General features: G+C 41.0%; 1 protein-coding gene across 2 annotated transcripts in view; it reads left to right on the top strand.

Annotated features, from left to right (window-relative positions):
- The window catches only part of LOC139737778 (glycogen synthase kinase-3 beta-like), a 73290-nt gene extending 55406 nt beyond the window's left edge, over nt 1–17884 (top strand). For both annotated transcript variants that reach the window (XM_071648453.1, XM_071648452.1), the window contains exons 3-9: nt 1161–1244; nt 2724–2834; nt 5280–5410; nt 7052–7158; nt 7666–7859; nt 10835–11021; nt 11820–17884. In XM_071648453.1, the coding sequence (XP_071504554.1) occupies nt 1161–1244; nt 2724–2834; nt 5280–5410; nt 7052–7158; nt 7666–7859; nt 10835–11021; nt 11820–11968 (963 nt within the window). In that variant the 3' untranslated portion in view covers nt 11969–17884. The remainder of the gene's footprint in view (nt 1–1160; nt 1245–2723; nt 2835–5279; nt 5411–7051; nt 7159–7665; nt 7860–10834; nt 11022–11819) is intronic.
- The last annotated feature ends 921 nt before the right edge of the window (nt 17885–18805 follow it).

The raw sequence follows: 18805 nt of genomic DNA, 5'->3' as shown, positions 1-18805 counted from the left end.
TCCCTACATCGATGTAAATCCCTTTTCTGTTTGATTTTAGAGAGATATTTACAAGAGTGTGTTTATCAACTCACTTCCGGTACAGAATTAAAGGACAAGTTCACCTTCATAAACATAAGGATTGAGAGAATGCAACAATAATAGTAGAACACATCAGTGAAAGTTTGACGAAAATTGGACAATCGATGCAAAAGTTATGAATTTTTTAAATTTTTGTATTGGAACCGCTGGATGAGGAGACTACTGCAGCTTGTGAGTCATATACGTACAACAGTATAAAGAAAATGTAAAAGAAAATTCAACATATTTTCACTTTTCTCGCATAATAAAGGAGCTCTTGACTTGCCTCTTTCTAAAGGCAGGGGGAATAATATTACCCATAACATTTGTCGGTAACAAGTCAGGGGAATGTGTATTTTTTTCAAAAGATGGAATTTTGTGAAATTCTCTTTATATTTTCCTTATATTGTTGTACGCATGTGACATCTAAGTTATTCATACACTGCAGTAGTCTTCTCATCCAGCGGTTACTGCACAAAAACTTCAAAAATTCATAACTTTTGAACGGATTGTCTGATTTTCCTCAAACTTTCACTGATGTGTTCTACTAATATTGCTACATTCTCTCAATCCTTATGTTTATGAAGGTGAACTTGTCCTTTAAGGTTTCCAAACAACTTTTAGGGAGATTTGGGCAGTTGATAAACGCAAAGCTGTTCTGATGATGGGGTTAGAAACACATTTCTGTAACTTGTTTATGTAGAATTGATAAACGGAGTCATTTTGAAGTGCGCGTTTAGCTCACACCTGCCCATGCCAACCACTGCCAACTACTGAGAAGTACACATCTCCTCTGCTCCTTGGGTCTGACTGCACAGCGGAGCAGCACAGTGACAAGCACTCCCAATCAACTCATAACAGAGTTGATGAACGCAAAAAAAAACACTCAAGAAGCCTGACCAAAAGGTGTTTGCAAATGCGTTTTGATAGTCGGTATTGATACAGTTTCAAACGTGGGAAAGGTGATAAATGCAGCCCTAGTGTGCCCGTGCATAGCATAACAATGAAACAGTATCATGTCTTTGATATTTTGGAAGTGGTATTGTCATGCATCGGCATATTAAAATATGTATCTTCTTGCCTCTTCTTCCTCTTTGCAGAATCGAGAGTTACAGATAATGCGAAGACTAGACCACCACAATATAGTGAAGCTCAAGTACTTCTTTTACTCTAGCGGTGAAAAGGTAAGCGTCTTGCAATCCGTGCCTTTTTCTTTCCTAGTTTACCCAAGCAGACTCTCTAGTCACCTAATGCCCGCACATGTTGTCGATGCTCTATTTCAAATTTACTTTTGTCGATAGATATGAAGCCAAATCCCCACTAAAGATAGTTTTGTTTGTTTTTGAGGCTTCAATCATTACTGAATGATGGCAAGAAAATGGCTGAAATATGCTTTAAATACCCCTTCTGAGGTGAAATGCCGCTGTAGCTCATTGAAAAGTAGTCTCAGAGTAACCAAGTTTGTGAGAACAATCCTTTTTACATTGTTTGTTCCATGGTGAATAGGGGTATCTTGGGGTCAAACTTATTTGTGATAGGAAGGGAATTATGCTCAGAGGGTTCAACGCTTGGACCCGAGCCACAACGCTCACTGCCAGTTAAGTCCCAGTGAGCAATATCACACCCTGTTAACAATATTGACGGCATCAATAATGAACAAGAATGCTTGCCAACTTCATAATTTTCATCTCTATACTTTGTACAATGTAATACTTCCAAATGGAGGTGGGGGGGGGGGGGGGGGGGGGGCTTTATCGTTGGCTCTCCACGGCACACCTGTCGAAAAAGGGATCACATCATTACATCCCGTAATGAGGCTGCCCAGTCACATGCCTGCATACACTGCTTACGCATTTGCCAAGGCCAGTCAGTAGTCTTGTCTCAAGCCCTCGGGTGGCTTTTTAAGATATCATGGGTAGTATCTGGTGATGCAAAAGTGAACGCAGCAGTTTTCTCTGTTATAACCATCTAGATTGATGGGAGATTTGTTTGTTTTGTTTTGCATTGCTTGTTTTGTTTTGGGTTGTTGTTTTTTTGCTTTTTGTTATGTTTTGTTTTGTGTTTGTTTTGTTTTTGTTCTTTTTTTGTTGTTTTTTACTGAGGGATCTTAAAAGGGCATTGTGGGGACTATTCCTTTTGTGTGTGTGTTGAAAAGTACACATTCCAAAGTAAGCATCTTAAAATTTGTTTCCAGAACTCCTGTAACTTTGCAGTACATACTTGGAAGTATAACAGTGGAATTACATACTTTGACTGTCAAATTTTCCCTGCGAGTTGGGCACATTGTACCACACTATTAGAAGCAACTGTCAATTGACCGAATTATATCGAGCTGTTGAGTTATTTTTGCTATCATCAAGTATAATAGTGTAAGATTGGTAGGATTGTGCCCAGGTTTATTTCGAGAATAAAAATAGATTTATGTAGGGCCTACAGCTGTATGCATTTGTTGATAAAAATATACTGATGTCCGAGTAGTCTCTAGGATTACCATAAGGTGCATCTAAATGTGGCTTCCTCTGTTACAGAATTGGATGGTAGGAATTTTTGGAAGTGGTTTTGGGGTCATGGATCGCGTGTTGTGGGGATTAGCAGAGTTTATTCACGATTATCTCTCTCTTCATTGTGGTTTTCCTCCTTCTGTTTTTTCCCCCCACATACAGAAGGAAGAAGTGTTTCTAAATCTGGTATTAGAGTTCGTGCCAGAAACGGTGTACAGAGTGGCAAGACACTACAGCAAGGCCAAGCAAACAATAGCTAATTTGTATGTCAAGGTGAGTCGCCCCCTGCGAGGAAGAAGTCATCGTCGTTTCCATGGCGACGGTGGGATGATATTGTGAGGATGATCAGCATGATAGTGGTGGCAGTGGTGACAGTAGTGATGAATATGATGACATGTTCTGTGAGAGCATGGTTCATGGTAATGATGGTGGTGGTGATCCCACCAGTGATGATGATACTGATGATGATGATGATGATGATGATGATGATGATGATGATGATGATGATGATGATGATGACATGGTGATGATGGTGGTGGTGGGGGTGATGATACTGATCATGATGACTATGGTGATGATACTGACAGGGATGATGATAATGGTGATGATCCCACTTGTGATGATGATACTGATGATGATGATGATGATGATGACGGTGATGATGGTGGTGGTGGGGGTGATGATACTGATCATGATGACTATGGTGATGATACTGACAGGGATGATGATAATGGTGATGATCCCACCTGTGATGATAATACTGATGATGATGATGATGGTGATGATGATGATGACGGTGATGATGGTGGTGGTGGGGGTGATGATACTGATCATGATGACTATGGTGATGATACTGACAGGGATGATGATAATGGTGATGATGATACTGATGATGATGATGATGATGATGACGGTGGTGATGGTGGTGGTGGGGGTGATGATACTGATCATGATGACTATCAATGGTGATGATACTGACAGGGATGATGATAATGGTGATGATCCCACCTGTGATGATAATACTGATGATGATGATGATGGTGATGATGATGATGACGGTGATGATGGTGGTGGTGGGGGTGATGATACTGATCATGATGACTATGGTGATGATACTGACAGGGATGATGATAATGGTGATGATGATACTGATGATGATGATGATGATGATGATGATGATGATGATGACGTGGTGATGATGGTGGTGGTGGGGTGATGATTCTGATCATGATGACTGTGGTGATGATACTGACAGGGATGATGATAATGGTGATGATCCCACTTGTGATGATGATACTGATGATGATGACAGTGGTGATGGTGGTGGTGGGGGTGATGATACTGATCATGATGACTATCAATGGTGATGATACTGACAGGGATGATGATAATGGTGATGATCCCACCTGTGATGATAATACTGATGATGATGATGATGATGATACTGATGATGATGTAATAGTGATGATGTTGAAGATGATAATAGTGATAATGGCGATGATGATAGTGCTGACCAGATAGTGACTATGATAGAGGTGATGATGATAGATCAATTGATGATTACATTCAAAATGACAGTCATTGTATAATTGGTGATGTTGGATGATGAGAATGAGGATGATCACAGAAATCATAATGATAATCGTCATGGCGACAGTCCCACGAGTTTTGATGACCTTTGTGATTTGAGAGCAGGACCTGATGTGAGGGGTAGCAATGATGATGTTGTCATGGTAATAGAGGATGTTCTTCAACAAAACACTCTGGAGGGTATGGAAGTGGTGTTTAGCTCGGTATCTGCAGGCCTATCTCGTGAATGATTTACATCAGTTCATCCATGTAATAAATCTTGCCTGCTAGAATCTGATCACACTGTTCTCTGCTCACGTAAACAGTGCAAGCACCACATAAACACAGCCCTGGTCTTCCCTGCATTAAATCACATTTGGTTTACAAAAAGTAAAATATGACGTGAAGGTGCAAAAGTTGTTGAATACATTACAAGGATTATTTTTATTTCATTTTTGGAAAAGCTGACTGTCAGGTGGACGTTGGAAAATAGAGAGTTTTGCATTTTAGTCAAATGTGGAACATAAAAAGGGAATTCTTATGATGTGTTAACAGATTCTATCCCAAAAATACATGCAGCTAATTCTACACTTGATGTGATTTCCTAATAGGATGGGTCTTTAAATTTATTTGACATCACTCTCATAAGGAGCCTTTAAAAAGTCCATTATGTCGTTTTCATCTTCAGTGAGCTACATTTTTTCCATGCATGCTCTCATCTGGGCCTCAATATGAAAACAGACAAACAATCAAATACAAAAACAAGTATACATTCCAAGGCCACCTGTAATGGCTAACAACAACTTGTAAGACTGCTTTACTTGGGGGGGGGGGGGGGGGGGGCGGAGGAGGATGTTCACATAGTTAATTCACATCTGACAACAACAAGGTCATTGGAGGTCACCCACCTGATGCATGATGGGACATTCTTGAAGTATTTTCTTTGCTTTCATGTTCTCTTGCTCTCTCTCTTTCTCTTTCGTCTTTCTCCCCCTTTCCCCCAAAAGGTTCAGTCTTCAACCCTTCTGCTTGATTGGTGGTGGTATCCGATGTAAAAAGATATGCCAGTACAATGATGAATGTTGAAGCCTCATTTTTACCTGTCTTACCTTTCTTTTGTTTGTGTTTTTGTTTTGCTCCCTTTTACAGTTGTACATGTACCAATTATTCCGGAGTCTAGCATACATCCACTCTATGGGCATCTGTCACAGGGACATCAAGCCCCAGAACCTTCTCCTCAACCCGGAAACGGCTGTCCTCAAGCTCTGCGACTTTGGCAGGTGGGTTACCTAGACATGTACAATTAGGGCTGGGACCAGGTAGTGTCGGGTGGGGCCGGGTAGGGCAAAGTGCGGCCCAGAGGGGCATTGGGGACATTAGGCTGGCTTTGCGACCAGAGATTACCGGTACTGGTAGCTTGTGAGGTTAGAGCTGCTGAGATGCATTGGTTTAGGTGCTCAACTTGTGATTAAAAGGTTCTGGGTTTGAATCATGTAAGTGCCTCAGCAACCATGAGATTGCCATAGCAACCTCAACTTTTAAAAGGGGGACAGACATTGTTGTTGTTTTTTATTCAATAATTCTTCTTTGTCTTCTTCTTTCTTCCTTTTTTTTTGGGGGGGGGGAATATTATAAAGAGACAAAGTTGCTTATTCAAAAAAGTCAGGAAAGATTGTTTGCAAATTTAGATGACTGCAATGTAGTAGTGGTGGTGTGAATGTAAAGCAAGTACGTCATGGTATTGCATTTGGTGCTGCCCGAGAAAGGCTACCGTAGATCATGTGACCGAAGCATGACTCAGGTTATACTGGTTTGATTCGGATCTCCCTCCATGCCCCGGGATGCTAGGCTAACGCCGGCGAGGGTCATTCAGGAGCACTTTGTAGGTTCAAGGGCTGCAGGGACCGACTGTAGAACTCTTGCCAAGAAGGGGGAGGGGTTGGTTGGGGTACGTGAGTTGCAGTGAAACTAAGTAAATTGTAGTTTGATTGTGTCATTGACAATGATTTTAGCATCATGTTACTTTGGTACACCTCTATCCCCCTTGTGTATTTGCAGAGATTTATAAGATCATTGCACTTTTCCCCTCCATACCTTGATTACCATGTAATAGACAATGCTCTGATGAAAGCATGCATTTTTTATTCATAGGATAATTTTGTAACTTCGCCATTCAGATCAAGGTCATTGATTTTTGCCTCATGCCAATCCTTTGAAAAAATTGATGTTAAAATAGCAGGGCAGGAACGGACAGCAGATTGTTTACATGTTGATTGTTTTAACAAGTGTTAAGGAACAACAAGACTTTTACAACAGCAACTGCCAGGATACCAGAGTATCTTTTTATGTGAAAAAGGTACCGGTATCAAAAGTATTATCGAGTTAACTTTTGCTTGGATTAGAGATTTTTTTCTTTAACCTGTTTGTGCTATTTAGAAAAAGTAAACAGATTACACACGTGCATTAAGAATTTCTAATTGTAATATTGTAATTTTGATATCCAATGTGCCAAGAATTTCCATTGTGGACAATATATTAAATCAAATCAGTCAAGTCAGTTGATCATCTTCTTGTCTGAAATGACCAAGGAAAAAAAATAGGAGGATCTAGAAACCTTTACATGTGATGATGAAATCCGGTCAACAGTGAAAACTGATTCCACATCCACAGAGCTGTCATGTCTTCTTCATTCTACAGAAGACTTCTTGAAAACTTCAATATCTATTCATCTCTGTTAAAAATTTCCCTAATCAGGGAACTTTTTTTACCCACTGAGATGCGTGAAACTATGAAAGTATTGAAATATTTGCAGCTCTGCATTCTTCTTGAGGGCAGGGTCCCAGATGTCCTTGTTTATTTATCCATTTTTTTCCCACCATCTAACCATGATTTCACCTCATTTCTCCATGTCTCCATTGCAGTGCGAAGGTGCTAGTGAGAGGCGAGCCCAACGTCTCGTATATCTGTTCACGGTACTACAGGGCACCAGAACTCATATTCGGCGCAACAGACTACACATGTGATATAGGTAGGAATTAGGGAACCGTTTCTTGGTCTGATCAGTTTATGGTGTGTTGCAGATGCACAATTTGTGTGAATTCTGTAGTCACTTCTTTTTTTTCAGTTCAGTGGTGCCACAAATATGATTAATTGTTAAGTTTTCTAGGTTGCCTAGAGAGAAAGAAGCCTAGATAATAAAACAATGACATATGATCGATGTGTATTCTTTGTTCCTGTTTCATTTTTCTTTCTTTTTAAAATGTCAGGAGACTGCACCTGAAGAACACAAAAGTGATGGTAAATAATGAAAGTGATCATGATCGCGTACTGAAGCAATTAGCAAGAAATTAATACATCTTGTATGCTCGTAAATTTGTGATTATTTGTCTACCTCTGAAATTCACTGAAAGTGAAAACTTTGAAATGATTGTATAGAGTATAAAACGTATACATAGCATTATTGCATAACATCAAAATGATTTTCACCATGATAAATGATTTATGTAACCTTTCCCCCAATCCTTCCCTTGACCAGACGTGTGGTCAGCTGGGTGCGTCCTGGCGGAGCTGTTACTAGGGCAACCCATCTTCCCCGGAGACAGCGGGGTCGACCAGCTGGTGGAGATCATCAAGGTGCTGGGCACCCCAAGCCGGGACCAGATCCGAGAGATGAACCCCAACTACACCGAGTTCAAGTTCCCCCAGATCAAGCCGCACCCCTGGAACAAGGTCAGAAATTGGTCCCACCCTTCAATTTATCAAACCGTGACTGGGACCCAGTTACTCACATACTCAGTAGTCAAATCTGTGTAATAAAGGTTGTGCCTAAAGACCTTACAAGCTTTACCACAAGGATTGCATGGCCCAGCTTTAAGTAATGCATGCAAAGTAAATTCTTAGCTTTGAAATGTATTCAGTACAAAAGAAACACTGAAAAAGCTCAGTCCGAGTTGCTTGGCGGGGTGGGCGGGGTACGTAAATTGCATACATCAGTCGATCAACCCATGTAAGGGGCCTGTGTCGTGCACAAATCACCATCTCTGCCCACAAAGGTGACGCTATATAAAGGTGCCCTACAAAGGTGCCCAGGGCCCCGTTTTATCAAAAGATAAATTTAACTTTAAGTCAAGATAGTCTATGATTAACCTCTCAAATCAACTCTAAGTCCACTTAATCAAATTTTGACCTCCAAATCAACTTCAAGTCTGTTTTATCAAGAGACCCAGAGTTGAAATCAACTTTAACTTCATCCCAAATTAACTTTAAGTTTTCACAACTGCTCCAAATCCATGATAACTTTATAGTTGATAAAATATCAACTTTAAGTAGAGACAGTCTAGGTAGACTCAGTTGTAAGGCAATTTACAGAAGAAAGATGAGTGTCACACTCTCCTAGTCTAGCTGGGGTCTCGTCACAAATGTTTGTCTATTAACTGCTCACTTTCTCTAACATTTAGTTACGTTTCTTTCATCTAGTCATGGTCTTTTCCTTGCATGAAATTCAATATCGGCATACATTGCTAGCGACTGCTGCACGCACCCACCTATCAAGACCAACCCTGCGCGCCCGGCGCCTCAGCCCGCCCGCCCATCAAGCCATCGCCAGCAAGGCCAAGGGCAAGTAACCGAGCGCTGGGACTGAGTCTGTGTGCAATGGGCTGCATATCTTGCCAAGAATATGCAAGGAAACCAGTGATTTCTGACATATTTATGCCTACGAAGAGCTAGTTTGTCAACAGATACTAATTGATAGTTTAGTGGGACTGTACAAACAATAAACAGTTTAATTCTACAGCACCGAGTACGACAGTATACAAATGACGCAAAGGTCTGAGTGCGTCAGTCGGAATTGTATGCATAAGGTAACTATGGAATGCTTAACCAACGAGGCGAAGCAGAGTGGGTTTAGGCTAAATTCCATAGTTACCGCATGCACACTATATTCCAACTGATGCACGAAAAGACATGTGCGTCATCTGATTTATAGAATGGGTAATTTTCTTGTCAAAAACCCATTTTTCTGTTGTGTTACCCGATAACAAAATTACTGGATGCATTTCCTTTTGGCTTACCGTAAATGAGCATGCACCAGTTTTTACTGCACGCATGGCCAACCTGAGTGCACGAACGCTTGCTTTAGTGCGTGAACCTTTGTTACAAGTAAGCGTACTCTTGCTAAGTGCGCGATAACATGTTTACCACTGTGATTCAGCGTGTGGCCAGTAAAAATCAACACATAGCTCTCGACCAATCATATCGCAGGATTCTCGCTACCCATTCTATAAATCTTTCTAACCAGTTAGGCCTAAGTAACATTATCAGTACAGCGAGTCGTTTGTACTTACCGTAACACTGTGTAGACTAGAGTGTCTGCTAGGTCTAGAATTTTGACATGTAGACTCGCGATTCTTCACAAAGCTTATCTGCGCCATAGAGGTAAAAAAAAAAAGCTAGTCACCACACTCTCACAAGTTTCCATAATCCTACACGTAACACACAAGACTTGGAACAATGCATTGATGATAAACGATCTTCACCTTGGACAGTCCCACTGCAAAAATCCTCTGTGTCAGATAACGTTAACAGTTAATCTAAGATCCTACGTAGTGTGCAGGATCTTCACGGTAAGCGCGTACGCAGATTTTCGTTAAGCTCGAGATGTGCTAGATCTATCGACCTACTTTCATCAATGATACAACGCAAAACGCGTATTTTGCGGTTCTGTTGCAAATATACTTCTAATTCAGCAGCTGTAGCGCAAATCATACTGAGGCGCACTAGCAGACTATGCTTCCATGGCCATGGCAAACAATCGTGTACATTCTTGTTTTTGTTGTTTGTTTTGCTTTATGTATTGTACTGTTTTTAAGCAGACAGCACCGGAAACCAGCCTCGTCCGGTGTTTTTTTTTTTTTGTAAAACGGAAACTTAAAGTTGATTTAAAGTTATAGCTGACTTCAAGTTGATCAAAGTTACAGTTGATTTCACAATCAACGCTAAGTTTATCTTGATAAAACGGGGCCCAGATTGAGATGTGTAGAGGATGCTGAACCCTTTCTGGGCCAGGGACTTTGGACAGTGTGTACAAGGCTATAGCAATGCTGCACACTGGCACTGGTCCGACGATCCCTGACCATTAAAAATCACTGTTGGACCAGGAACATTTTTCAGGAATGGACCAGTAAAATAAGGAAAAACTGGGTACCTACAGGTCTGACAGACAGGTCGGACCAGTAGAAAAAATGAGTTAGTGTGCAGCCCAGCCCTGGCTGTAGGGTTTACTGAGCCAATCAGCACTCAAAGGCACACAAATAACCGGAGAAAGAAATATCTAAATAAAAAAGCGTACCAGGTAATCCTTTTCTGTGGATGCCATTCTTTTGGAAGACTATGGCATAGCTTGACCTCTGTGTTAGGATGGTGCATATATTCCTTGGTCCCATATACTCAAATTTGATGTGCGATTTGCAAGAAGCAAAAGTGTCCACCTTCGGCAGGAAATGAGGGTATTACTCAATGGCATTGATTTATTACTGGATTGTACAACTGCTGCTCAGGATTTTGCTTTTTGTTCATTCATTTTATGTTTGTGATGTTATTTTAGGGCCACAGGTAAGGAACTCTGACCTGTTTTCTTGACCTTTAAACTTTAACCTCATGTCGTGATATTTGACCTCAGCCATTTCTCTTTGACCCATCTGTAGGTGTTCCGGCCACGCACCCCACCCGAGGCCATACAGCTGTGCAGCCGACTGCTGGAGTACACCCCTGTCTCCCGCATCAAGCCCCTGGAAGCCTGCGCCCACAGCTTCTTCAACGAGCTCCGCGAACCAGGCATCAAGCTCCCCAACGGGCGCGAGTTGCCCCCTCTCTTCAACTTCACGCCCAGTGGTAAGCAGTCTGGGGATGTTTCTTTATTGTTTTTTTATCATTCACAGATTGCCCGATTCGTTTAAAAGAGAATAAAACAAAATCAAAACAGTGAAGTCATTATTTCTACAAGAACACTATGAATCTTAGTATGTGGGTATCTTGGTATCAATCATTTATTTGAGAAGTTGTCATCAAGGGGGACAATTTTTTGACAGTCGTTTGTGCAGTATATGAGATGAAATTGTTTCACTGGGGCATAAAGCAATCAGCAGGTAGGACATTATTCCACGTGGAACAAGTTTTGCAAGCGTGCATCGTGGACAAGAAGCGCACTCATCTAGCAGTGTCTTCAAACTTTTGAAGTGAAAAAGCACCACAGTTACAGTGGCTTTAAATTCGCTGTTCACAATATGGAGAGTCACACCATTGTTTGGGAGGAGAAGGTTAACGATAGATGTGTCCAGTTTAGTTTCAAATACCACTTTGGGTGTGGCCCATTAAGATAAAAAGTGAACTGCATAGATTTTTCCTCCAAGAGATGTCTGCATGCTGTCAACTTTGCTCTTTCTCCTATGGTGTCTAATCATCATAGAACACTGGTTCGTCAAACCCAAGAGTGCATCTGCACTTGATGGAATGCTTGTGTTGTTGTATATATAAGGGCCCAAAGCTCACCCCTGCAAAGCACTATTGTTTTTGTCTAATGGTCAAAGGTGGACTGATGCACTTGCCCTATTAATTTGTCCTACTCTCTTAATTTAAATAAGGATTTGCATTATTTATAACTTTTTTGTGTGTTTCTGTTTATGTGTACAGAACTTGCGGTCAAGCCGGCCTTGAGGTCTGTGTTGATCCCGTCGCACATAAGTCAGAATTCATCCAGCTCCACCGCCCCACACGACGCCTCAGAACCCTCCACCAGCGCCACAGCATCGTCGGCGTCTGGTGGTGCCGGGGGCAAGTGACGCATGATGGCCGCCACCCAACACTCCCATCTCCACACCGTCGACCACCTACAACACCACCACCACCACCACCAGCACCGGGGGACTGGAACGAGAGAGCGCGATGCAGGGCAGGGCACAGCAAAGCACGTAACGAGATGACACACGATGGCAGCAGACCTCAATCTTTGACCTCCCCCCCGCCCGCCGCCGCTATCGACGTACTTTGTGGTGTCGAGGCATCTTCACAGACAGGCAGAGAGTGAGATCGACGAGACGCATGTTGTCATGACGTTTAGCGCGAGGGATGCCTCATCAGATGACAGTGCGTCGTGATGTCATCATGCTGTCGATATCCGCAGACGAACAAAAAACTATCAAAACAGGGCGATTGAGAGCATGATGGTTGAATTGCTGATGAGGAACAAATCAACCGGGCAGTCAGAATTGTATTGCCTTGTGGTGCCGTGTCGTTCCCAGGAATTGTTCTTTGACATCAATCTTCACCACCTGATGGCGGCAAGGCTTAGTCATTCGTCACAGCGATCGCACGCCAGTTCCCAGCTCCCGGAGTGGCTATCAGCTGGAGCCGATGTGAAACGTCCAAACGTCATGCAGGGAGCGTCGTAGCAGTACAGCCATTTCACCTCAAGAGTGTAGCCATTTTCGGGTCGCTGTGGGCTTTGTTTGTACTCCCGTTATTCTACCCCTTTCCCTTATTTTTTTTTTTTCTTTTTTGTGTGTGTGTGCGTGCCAACTGGCCTACGGAGAATCTCTGCAAGATATTCCACGAGCTTTGTCGACCGCCAAAAATGACTCCGAAGAGAAAGGGTGATTCAACGAGCGTGAAATGTTTTGCTGCGGTATAATGACATCGTGCTCATCGCCAGGGTTTTACATCTTATTGGAACTGGGGGGAGGGGGGGTTTGAATCTTTAAAATCCCGACGTGTTTGTGGGCTTCCATCCGCGACGACTTTTAGTCTCCTCCCCCTCGGCATTATATATTCCTCCTATATTCTTCAGTCTCAACGATGGAAGCCGCTGACGCCAGATTTTCACTTTGTGTTTTTTCAAACCAAATACCTCTGGACGAAGCAATCAAGTTGGAACCTTTAGTCCCCGGACTTGTCCGCATTACGCTGCCAAGATCAACCTCTCTGGAGGTTTATTATTTGTTTTTCGTCACTACGGACAGTGTCTTGAGGGAAACTTAACAATTGAAATGATATTCAGAACTTGTAGTACTGTACATTCGCCCTACGTCCCTCATCTTTTTCTTTTCGTTTGTGATTTGTGCCATAACATGGCCAGGGGGGGATCCTCCCGCCATGTTCGCAAACTTGTAAATGACGTGTATATGTACAGTGATACGTCCACGGCCAAATAGTGGCCCGTTTATGCAGGAAACAGAGAGGGAAAATGGTTGAGAATAAGGGTGAACAAGGCACTTCGTTTAGTTACGCGAGGTTAGAATTCATATCATTTTCTGTTTTATTTCTTATTTCCTCTTCTGTATGTGGTTCCATGATTCAGGAATTAGGCGCATTATGCATCACTAATTTGTCTGGCTGACTAGTAAGTGTCGACTCAAAATCTCAAGTGTTTTTTTTTTTAAGAGGTCACTTTCTAAATATCTCACAGATTCGTGTGAACGATCCAGTTCGTCAGCGCAGTGTTGTGATGTAATCGTTGTAGCCTCTGCTTTGATTGCTCAGTCTCAAAGGGCCATGGACAATCAGGTGGGGGAAGGGGAGGAGAATGCTGGGCAATTTTTAGAGAGAGCGAGAAAATAATGATAGTGAGGAGCGAGAAGGTGTGAGCAATGTTACAATGCGTACAAAACATTATTTCACCAGAGACAACTTGAATGTGACATGCATAATATATGATGTACAGTTTTATAATGTCCCAAAGTCCTTTTGATCCCACAAGAGACGGTGTGTAGACATGAATTATGTGAATGTTTAAGTTTTGTTTTTTGTTGTCTCTTTTTATTTCAAGAGGATGGGGAGGGGGGAGACAATTAGAGGAAATTGTAAAATGTTAGCACCCTAATATGAAGATTTTCCATGGATGAGGAGTCTAGAGATCTGCTCTAGATAGTTTGGAATGTAGTAGCTTATGCTTTAATTATCCATTGTGTGTTTTTTTTTTTTTTTTTTATACTGAAATGTGTAGTCTGTTGTTGTCGGGTGACCATTGCGTATTATGCTTGAGATTTTATTTCAGTTTTTTTTTTACATCCTTGACTTACACACTGATGCGTTCGTTCCCCGTGCTTGGCGTTTTGAGTTCTGGTCAATTCCAAAACTTCTGCGATATTGCAAACTGTTGCCCAAATGTTTCCAATCCTTTTGTCAATTTGAATTTTTGTCACATAACGGTCAATAGTTATTAATCGGGTCAATTTCCTTCTTTTTTTTTTCTAGATAGCAAATGGAAAGTGATAATTCCAAAGGAACCCCCCCCCCCCACCACCACCACCACACAGAAAAATAGAGATTTTAGGAATGAACAGTCCCACAAGATTTTTGTTATGTCTTTAGATACATGTATGTGTAGCGAAACCAGAAGTAGCCTGTCACTAACTGTATATGCGATGTTCGTGAACTTGCAGGAGAATGGAATTTTAATCTATGAATATGCTTTTAATGTTACATAATTATTTAAAAATTGATATGCTATAGAATTGGAATTATTTTTAAACCTGCGGATGCACCGTAAGCGGATGGATGATGTCGTCGTGTTTATGTGGGGGGAGGAGACGACAGGGTGTCCCTCGAGTTTAATAGATTTACGCGGTCGGATGGGTTCCCCCCGTCTGCTGCTTGAAGTCTAATTATGTGGATGCCATGTCACGTACATTAGTTGAATTGTTCTCTTTTTTATATAGATATTGAGATGTAGGAGAAAGATAGGAGATCAAATTATTTATGAAGAACATGCATGTAGTACAGTCCTACATTACGTTGGATTCCTGTACTTAAATCTGTATATTCGACATACAAGCTTTCATGGGCAGAGCTGTGTCAAATAGTCCTAGTCCTTTTGTTATTTTCTGTTTCTTCTTTTATTTATTGTTTTTTTCCTTGAGAGCGACTAGGTAGGTAGTTACATGGGCGCACACCGAAGTCAGTATTCATAAGCCACAATAAATTGAGTGAATCTGTGCATTTTCAAATCTCCCGTCTATTTCGGGGCAACGGGGGTAAGTTTGAATAAATTATTTTGATTCAAGGGGAGATATGACCACCTCACACATCACATATCTACAATCCACACTCTTAGGGCAGACTGCCTCTCGTGGCATCACCTCCCATGGATAAGATAGGCAAGATGAAATTTGGGCTCAACCTTTCGATTAAACAAACTGGTGGGTTGAGGGTTTAAGCTCTTCTGTCCTTGAGAAATATGTTTTTGGATTTTGGGGAGATTAGTTGTTGTTTTGGTGGCACAAAAGCATCGTCTTGGTAAACAATACCCAGTCCAGACTGAAGCCAAGTTCTGGTGTACTCCAGTTCCAGTCCCATTTCCAGTCCCACCTATAGACTTTCATGTTTTGAGGGACTGATTGCCCCATGGTTTCATGTGTTGTCTCCATTTGCCACACATGACAAAGATGTGGACATGAGCAATCAAATTTTTTGTAGCCTCGTTGGCAGTATTCGTCATGTCTGCACTGGTGCACAATTGGGTTACACCCCTTATTCAGCCCTGAAAGAGAATACTTGTCCCCGTTCAAGGAGGACATTACCTTGAGGAGAAACTCGATGGTGGTAGGAGCATGGTGAAATCCAAGTCAAGGAATGAGGGAAAGTTTGAGCGGAATAATGATGGAAGTTGTTACAGTTTTGACATGAGGAACTTGTGTAGGCTGCATCCCTTTGGGGGTGTTAGCAAAGCCATTTCTGTCACTATGTCATGTGACAGTGATGTCACGTACCCACAATGCATTTCACCAAAAGAGCGCGTCAATGATCTGTATTGAAATTTCCTTTTCGCAAATTTTCGCTCCTGTTTGTGTTTTTTTTTCCTGGCTTGCCGCAGGAGCAGTCTCTCTCCCTTGGGATCCTTTTTCCTTTCGGTGCCTGGAATGACGGGTCACAGACAGACAAGGCAACAATTGGACACCTTGGTGGATTTTCTGGTTAAAAGTTTCACTGTGCAAACGTATATCTACACACACACACCAAAAACCTTGTCAAATTCACAGCGTTCTCAACTTGGGGATGCGACGAGATGCTACACCAAATAGGGTTAAGTTAGTTTTAGTCTTCTTTTTTTTTTCCATTACACGCTTTCACTTTTTTGTCCTCTTTTTAAGCAGACCAATTATTTTTAAGGACCAAATCATTTTGTTTCATCCATTACCCACACTTTTTTTTCCTCTTCTTCTTTGCCTTCATCTTAAAAGACGGAAATGAGCTTTTTATGCAGACGTTGATATACATACAGTATATGCCAGTTTCAATAGACTCCCATCATTTTTAAAAGTATTCAGAGAGGTGCAGTAACGTCATCTACACGGAGCCAAAATCTACAGGGAGAATAGTAGACCTGAGGTACAGTTCAGGCTTTATCCCACTTAAACAAACTTGTCTCCCCCCTGCATTTGTGTAGCCAGCTGTTTTCCCTTGTACCCATATCTCAGTGTGAATTGTCGGTCCACATTAATCTTGTAAATACTCAACGGCAAAGCTCCTCTTAACATAGTTGGGTAGGGACCTTTTTATTTTTTTCTTCTTTTGTTTTTCCATTTTTCTTGGCCCGGAGTTGGCTGTTGAAGACTTGGTTGTGCGGCCTAGTGAAGATATTTGACACTTTGTAGTCTCTGTTGCATGTTCTGGCGTGTTTTTAAATGATAGGAATGTTGAGAAAGTTTGAGAGTAGTTATGGTGGAAGTGTGACATGGGGTCCATATTGGATTTGGAGGGTATCATTCCGAGAGTGGGTATGGGCTTTTTACAGCGAGGGATTTCAACATGAAAGTCAAAAACAAAGAAAAACTTTAGGCAGCATCGCTGTATGTAAACAAGAACCAAAGCCTCTAGTAATGAGTGTTTTGTGTCATTTTATCGTCTAATGCACCGGAAAGCTAAAATAGCGAGATGTTTTTCTACATGTGTGTGAATTTGTGCATTAGTTTCCTACCAAATTGGATCGTTCCATTACTATGCGTCTGAGATCGCCCTCTCAAAATACCCCTCAGCAGTATTAGTGTCACACCTAATTGTTGAATGGAGCATCCCCGCATATGCTACGCAGTTTTATCGCCCTGGCAACACAGTCCCTCCACTAACTCCTCTTTGACCCAATGAAAGATATGAATATGCATGAGCCAAAAAAAAAAAAAAAATGAAAATAAAGTCTTTGTCTTTACTTAATGGGTGAAGACAGTTGGAGGGGGTTGAGATTTACAGTATATATATTTATATTTGTAGCTGGTTAACACCTCATCTTCATAACCACTTTGTTTTTTGAGTATGACGGATGTAGCAAATTGCCATGTTAGCGTGTATAGTAGGAGGACGACTACTTTACCATATTTGCTCGTTTTAGAGAAAGGAGAGAAAATCATAGGAATTCTGCCACTTTATCCTACATTTGTAAATATTGAATCCCAATCCTCTCCTATCATACCATGTGAAATCTTGTATAATATGAATATATAAATATTCATATGCATATATGTATATATTCATATGTATGCACCGATTTTGTGGAAAATTGGCAGAATTCCCAGTGAAATGCAACATTTGAACAAAGTTATTTTAAAAAATAGAATCGGAAAAAAAAAATGATAAATTTTACATGAATGAATGGAGTACCGTGCTGCACAGTATTCAAATGTTCTATTTATATAGGCTGATTCATTTCAAGATATGACTCAATTCGTACATGATACTGTCAAACCAAAAAGAAAAAGACAAAGTTAGACGATATGCAGACCTTCCATGCATCTCATGTTAACGTATGACATGCCAGATTATTCCGAGGCAAGACAGAAAAAAAAACTCTTGTTCAAAAATGCTGCTCTCTAACAGTAGCCCCTGCTTTTCTTTTGATACTGCACCATGTTCTACTGCTAGGGCATTGTTCATATTTTCGATCTTTTTTTCTTTTTTCTTCTTTTTTTTTCTCCTTTTTTTTAGGCCGAGTAGTACTCATTTTTAATCAAGATAAACGAATGTGTGAATATTCTGTGAGTGTTATGTTTTATTTTGAAAGAACACAAAACTGCTACGAAAATGGCTTGAAATATTTCTGCAATATGATTCTCTCTCTATATATATATGTATTACCAGAGAGCGTACTGCAACATCGGAGCCTGAGTGCATAGCGTTGGTTTTCTCACACACTTTAATCATTCTTAATTCTTAATTCTTAATTAGCACAAGTGATAACCTCCAAGCTTTTATGTTCTACTTACTTTGTTGTACATTTACGGACTTCGAAAAATCAAGTATCGACGGAACTCAGTTATTCGTTTCGAGCATTTTAAATTGTTTGTTGATTTCTGTTGAGACTGATTCTGTTGATAAAATGTTCACGTTCCCCCCATTTGCCACTCACTGAAAGGAGCTATGAATGCCCTTCTTTGTGTTGGCAATTTTTTCCCCCATCCCATTTTCTTTTTATTTCTCTTTTTTTTTTTCCTTGAAATGGGTTTGTAGATGTGAGACTTTTAACTCGAGGGACAGAAATGTTCAACTTATCGACATCATGTAAATATTATTGTACGATGAATGTGATACTCTTTGTTGTTTACGAACAGAAAAAAAAAAAAAAAACCCTCTTGTCCCGTCTAATGTCTTGATTGTGGGTTTACAGATAAGTGCTGCTTCTGTCCTTGCTT

Source organism: Diadema antillarum, unplaced genomic scaffold (genome assembly GCF_040938485.1).
Source record: "Diadema antillarum isolate AM-2024a unplaced genomic scaffold, OU_Dant_1.0 seq00000704_RagTag, whole genome shotgun sequence".
NCBI lineage: Eukaryota > Metazoa > Echinodermata > Echinoidea > Diadematoida > Diadematidae > Diadema > Diadema antillarum.
This window is presented reverse-complemented; position numbering and strand designations above follow the sequence as displayed.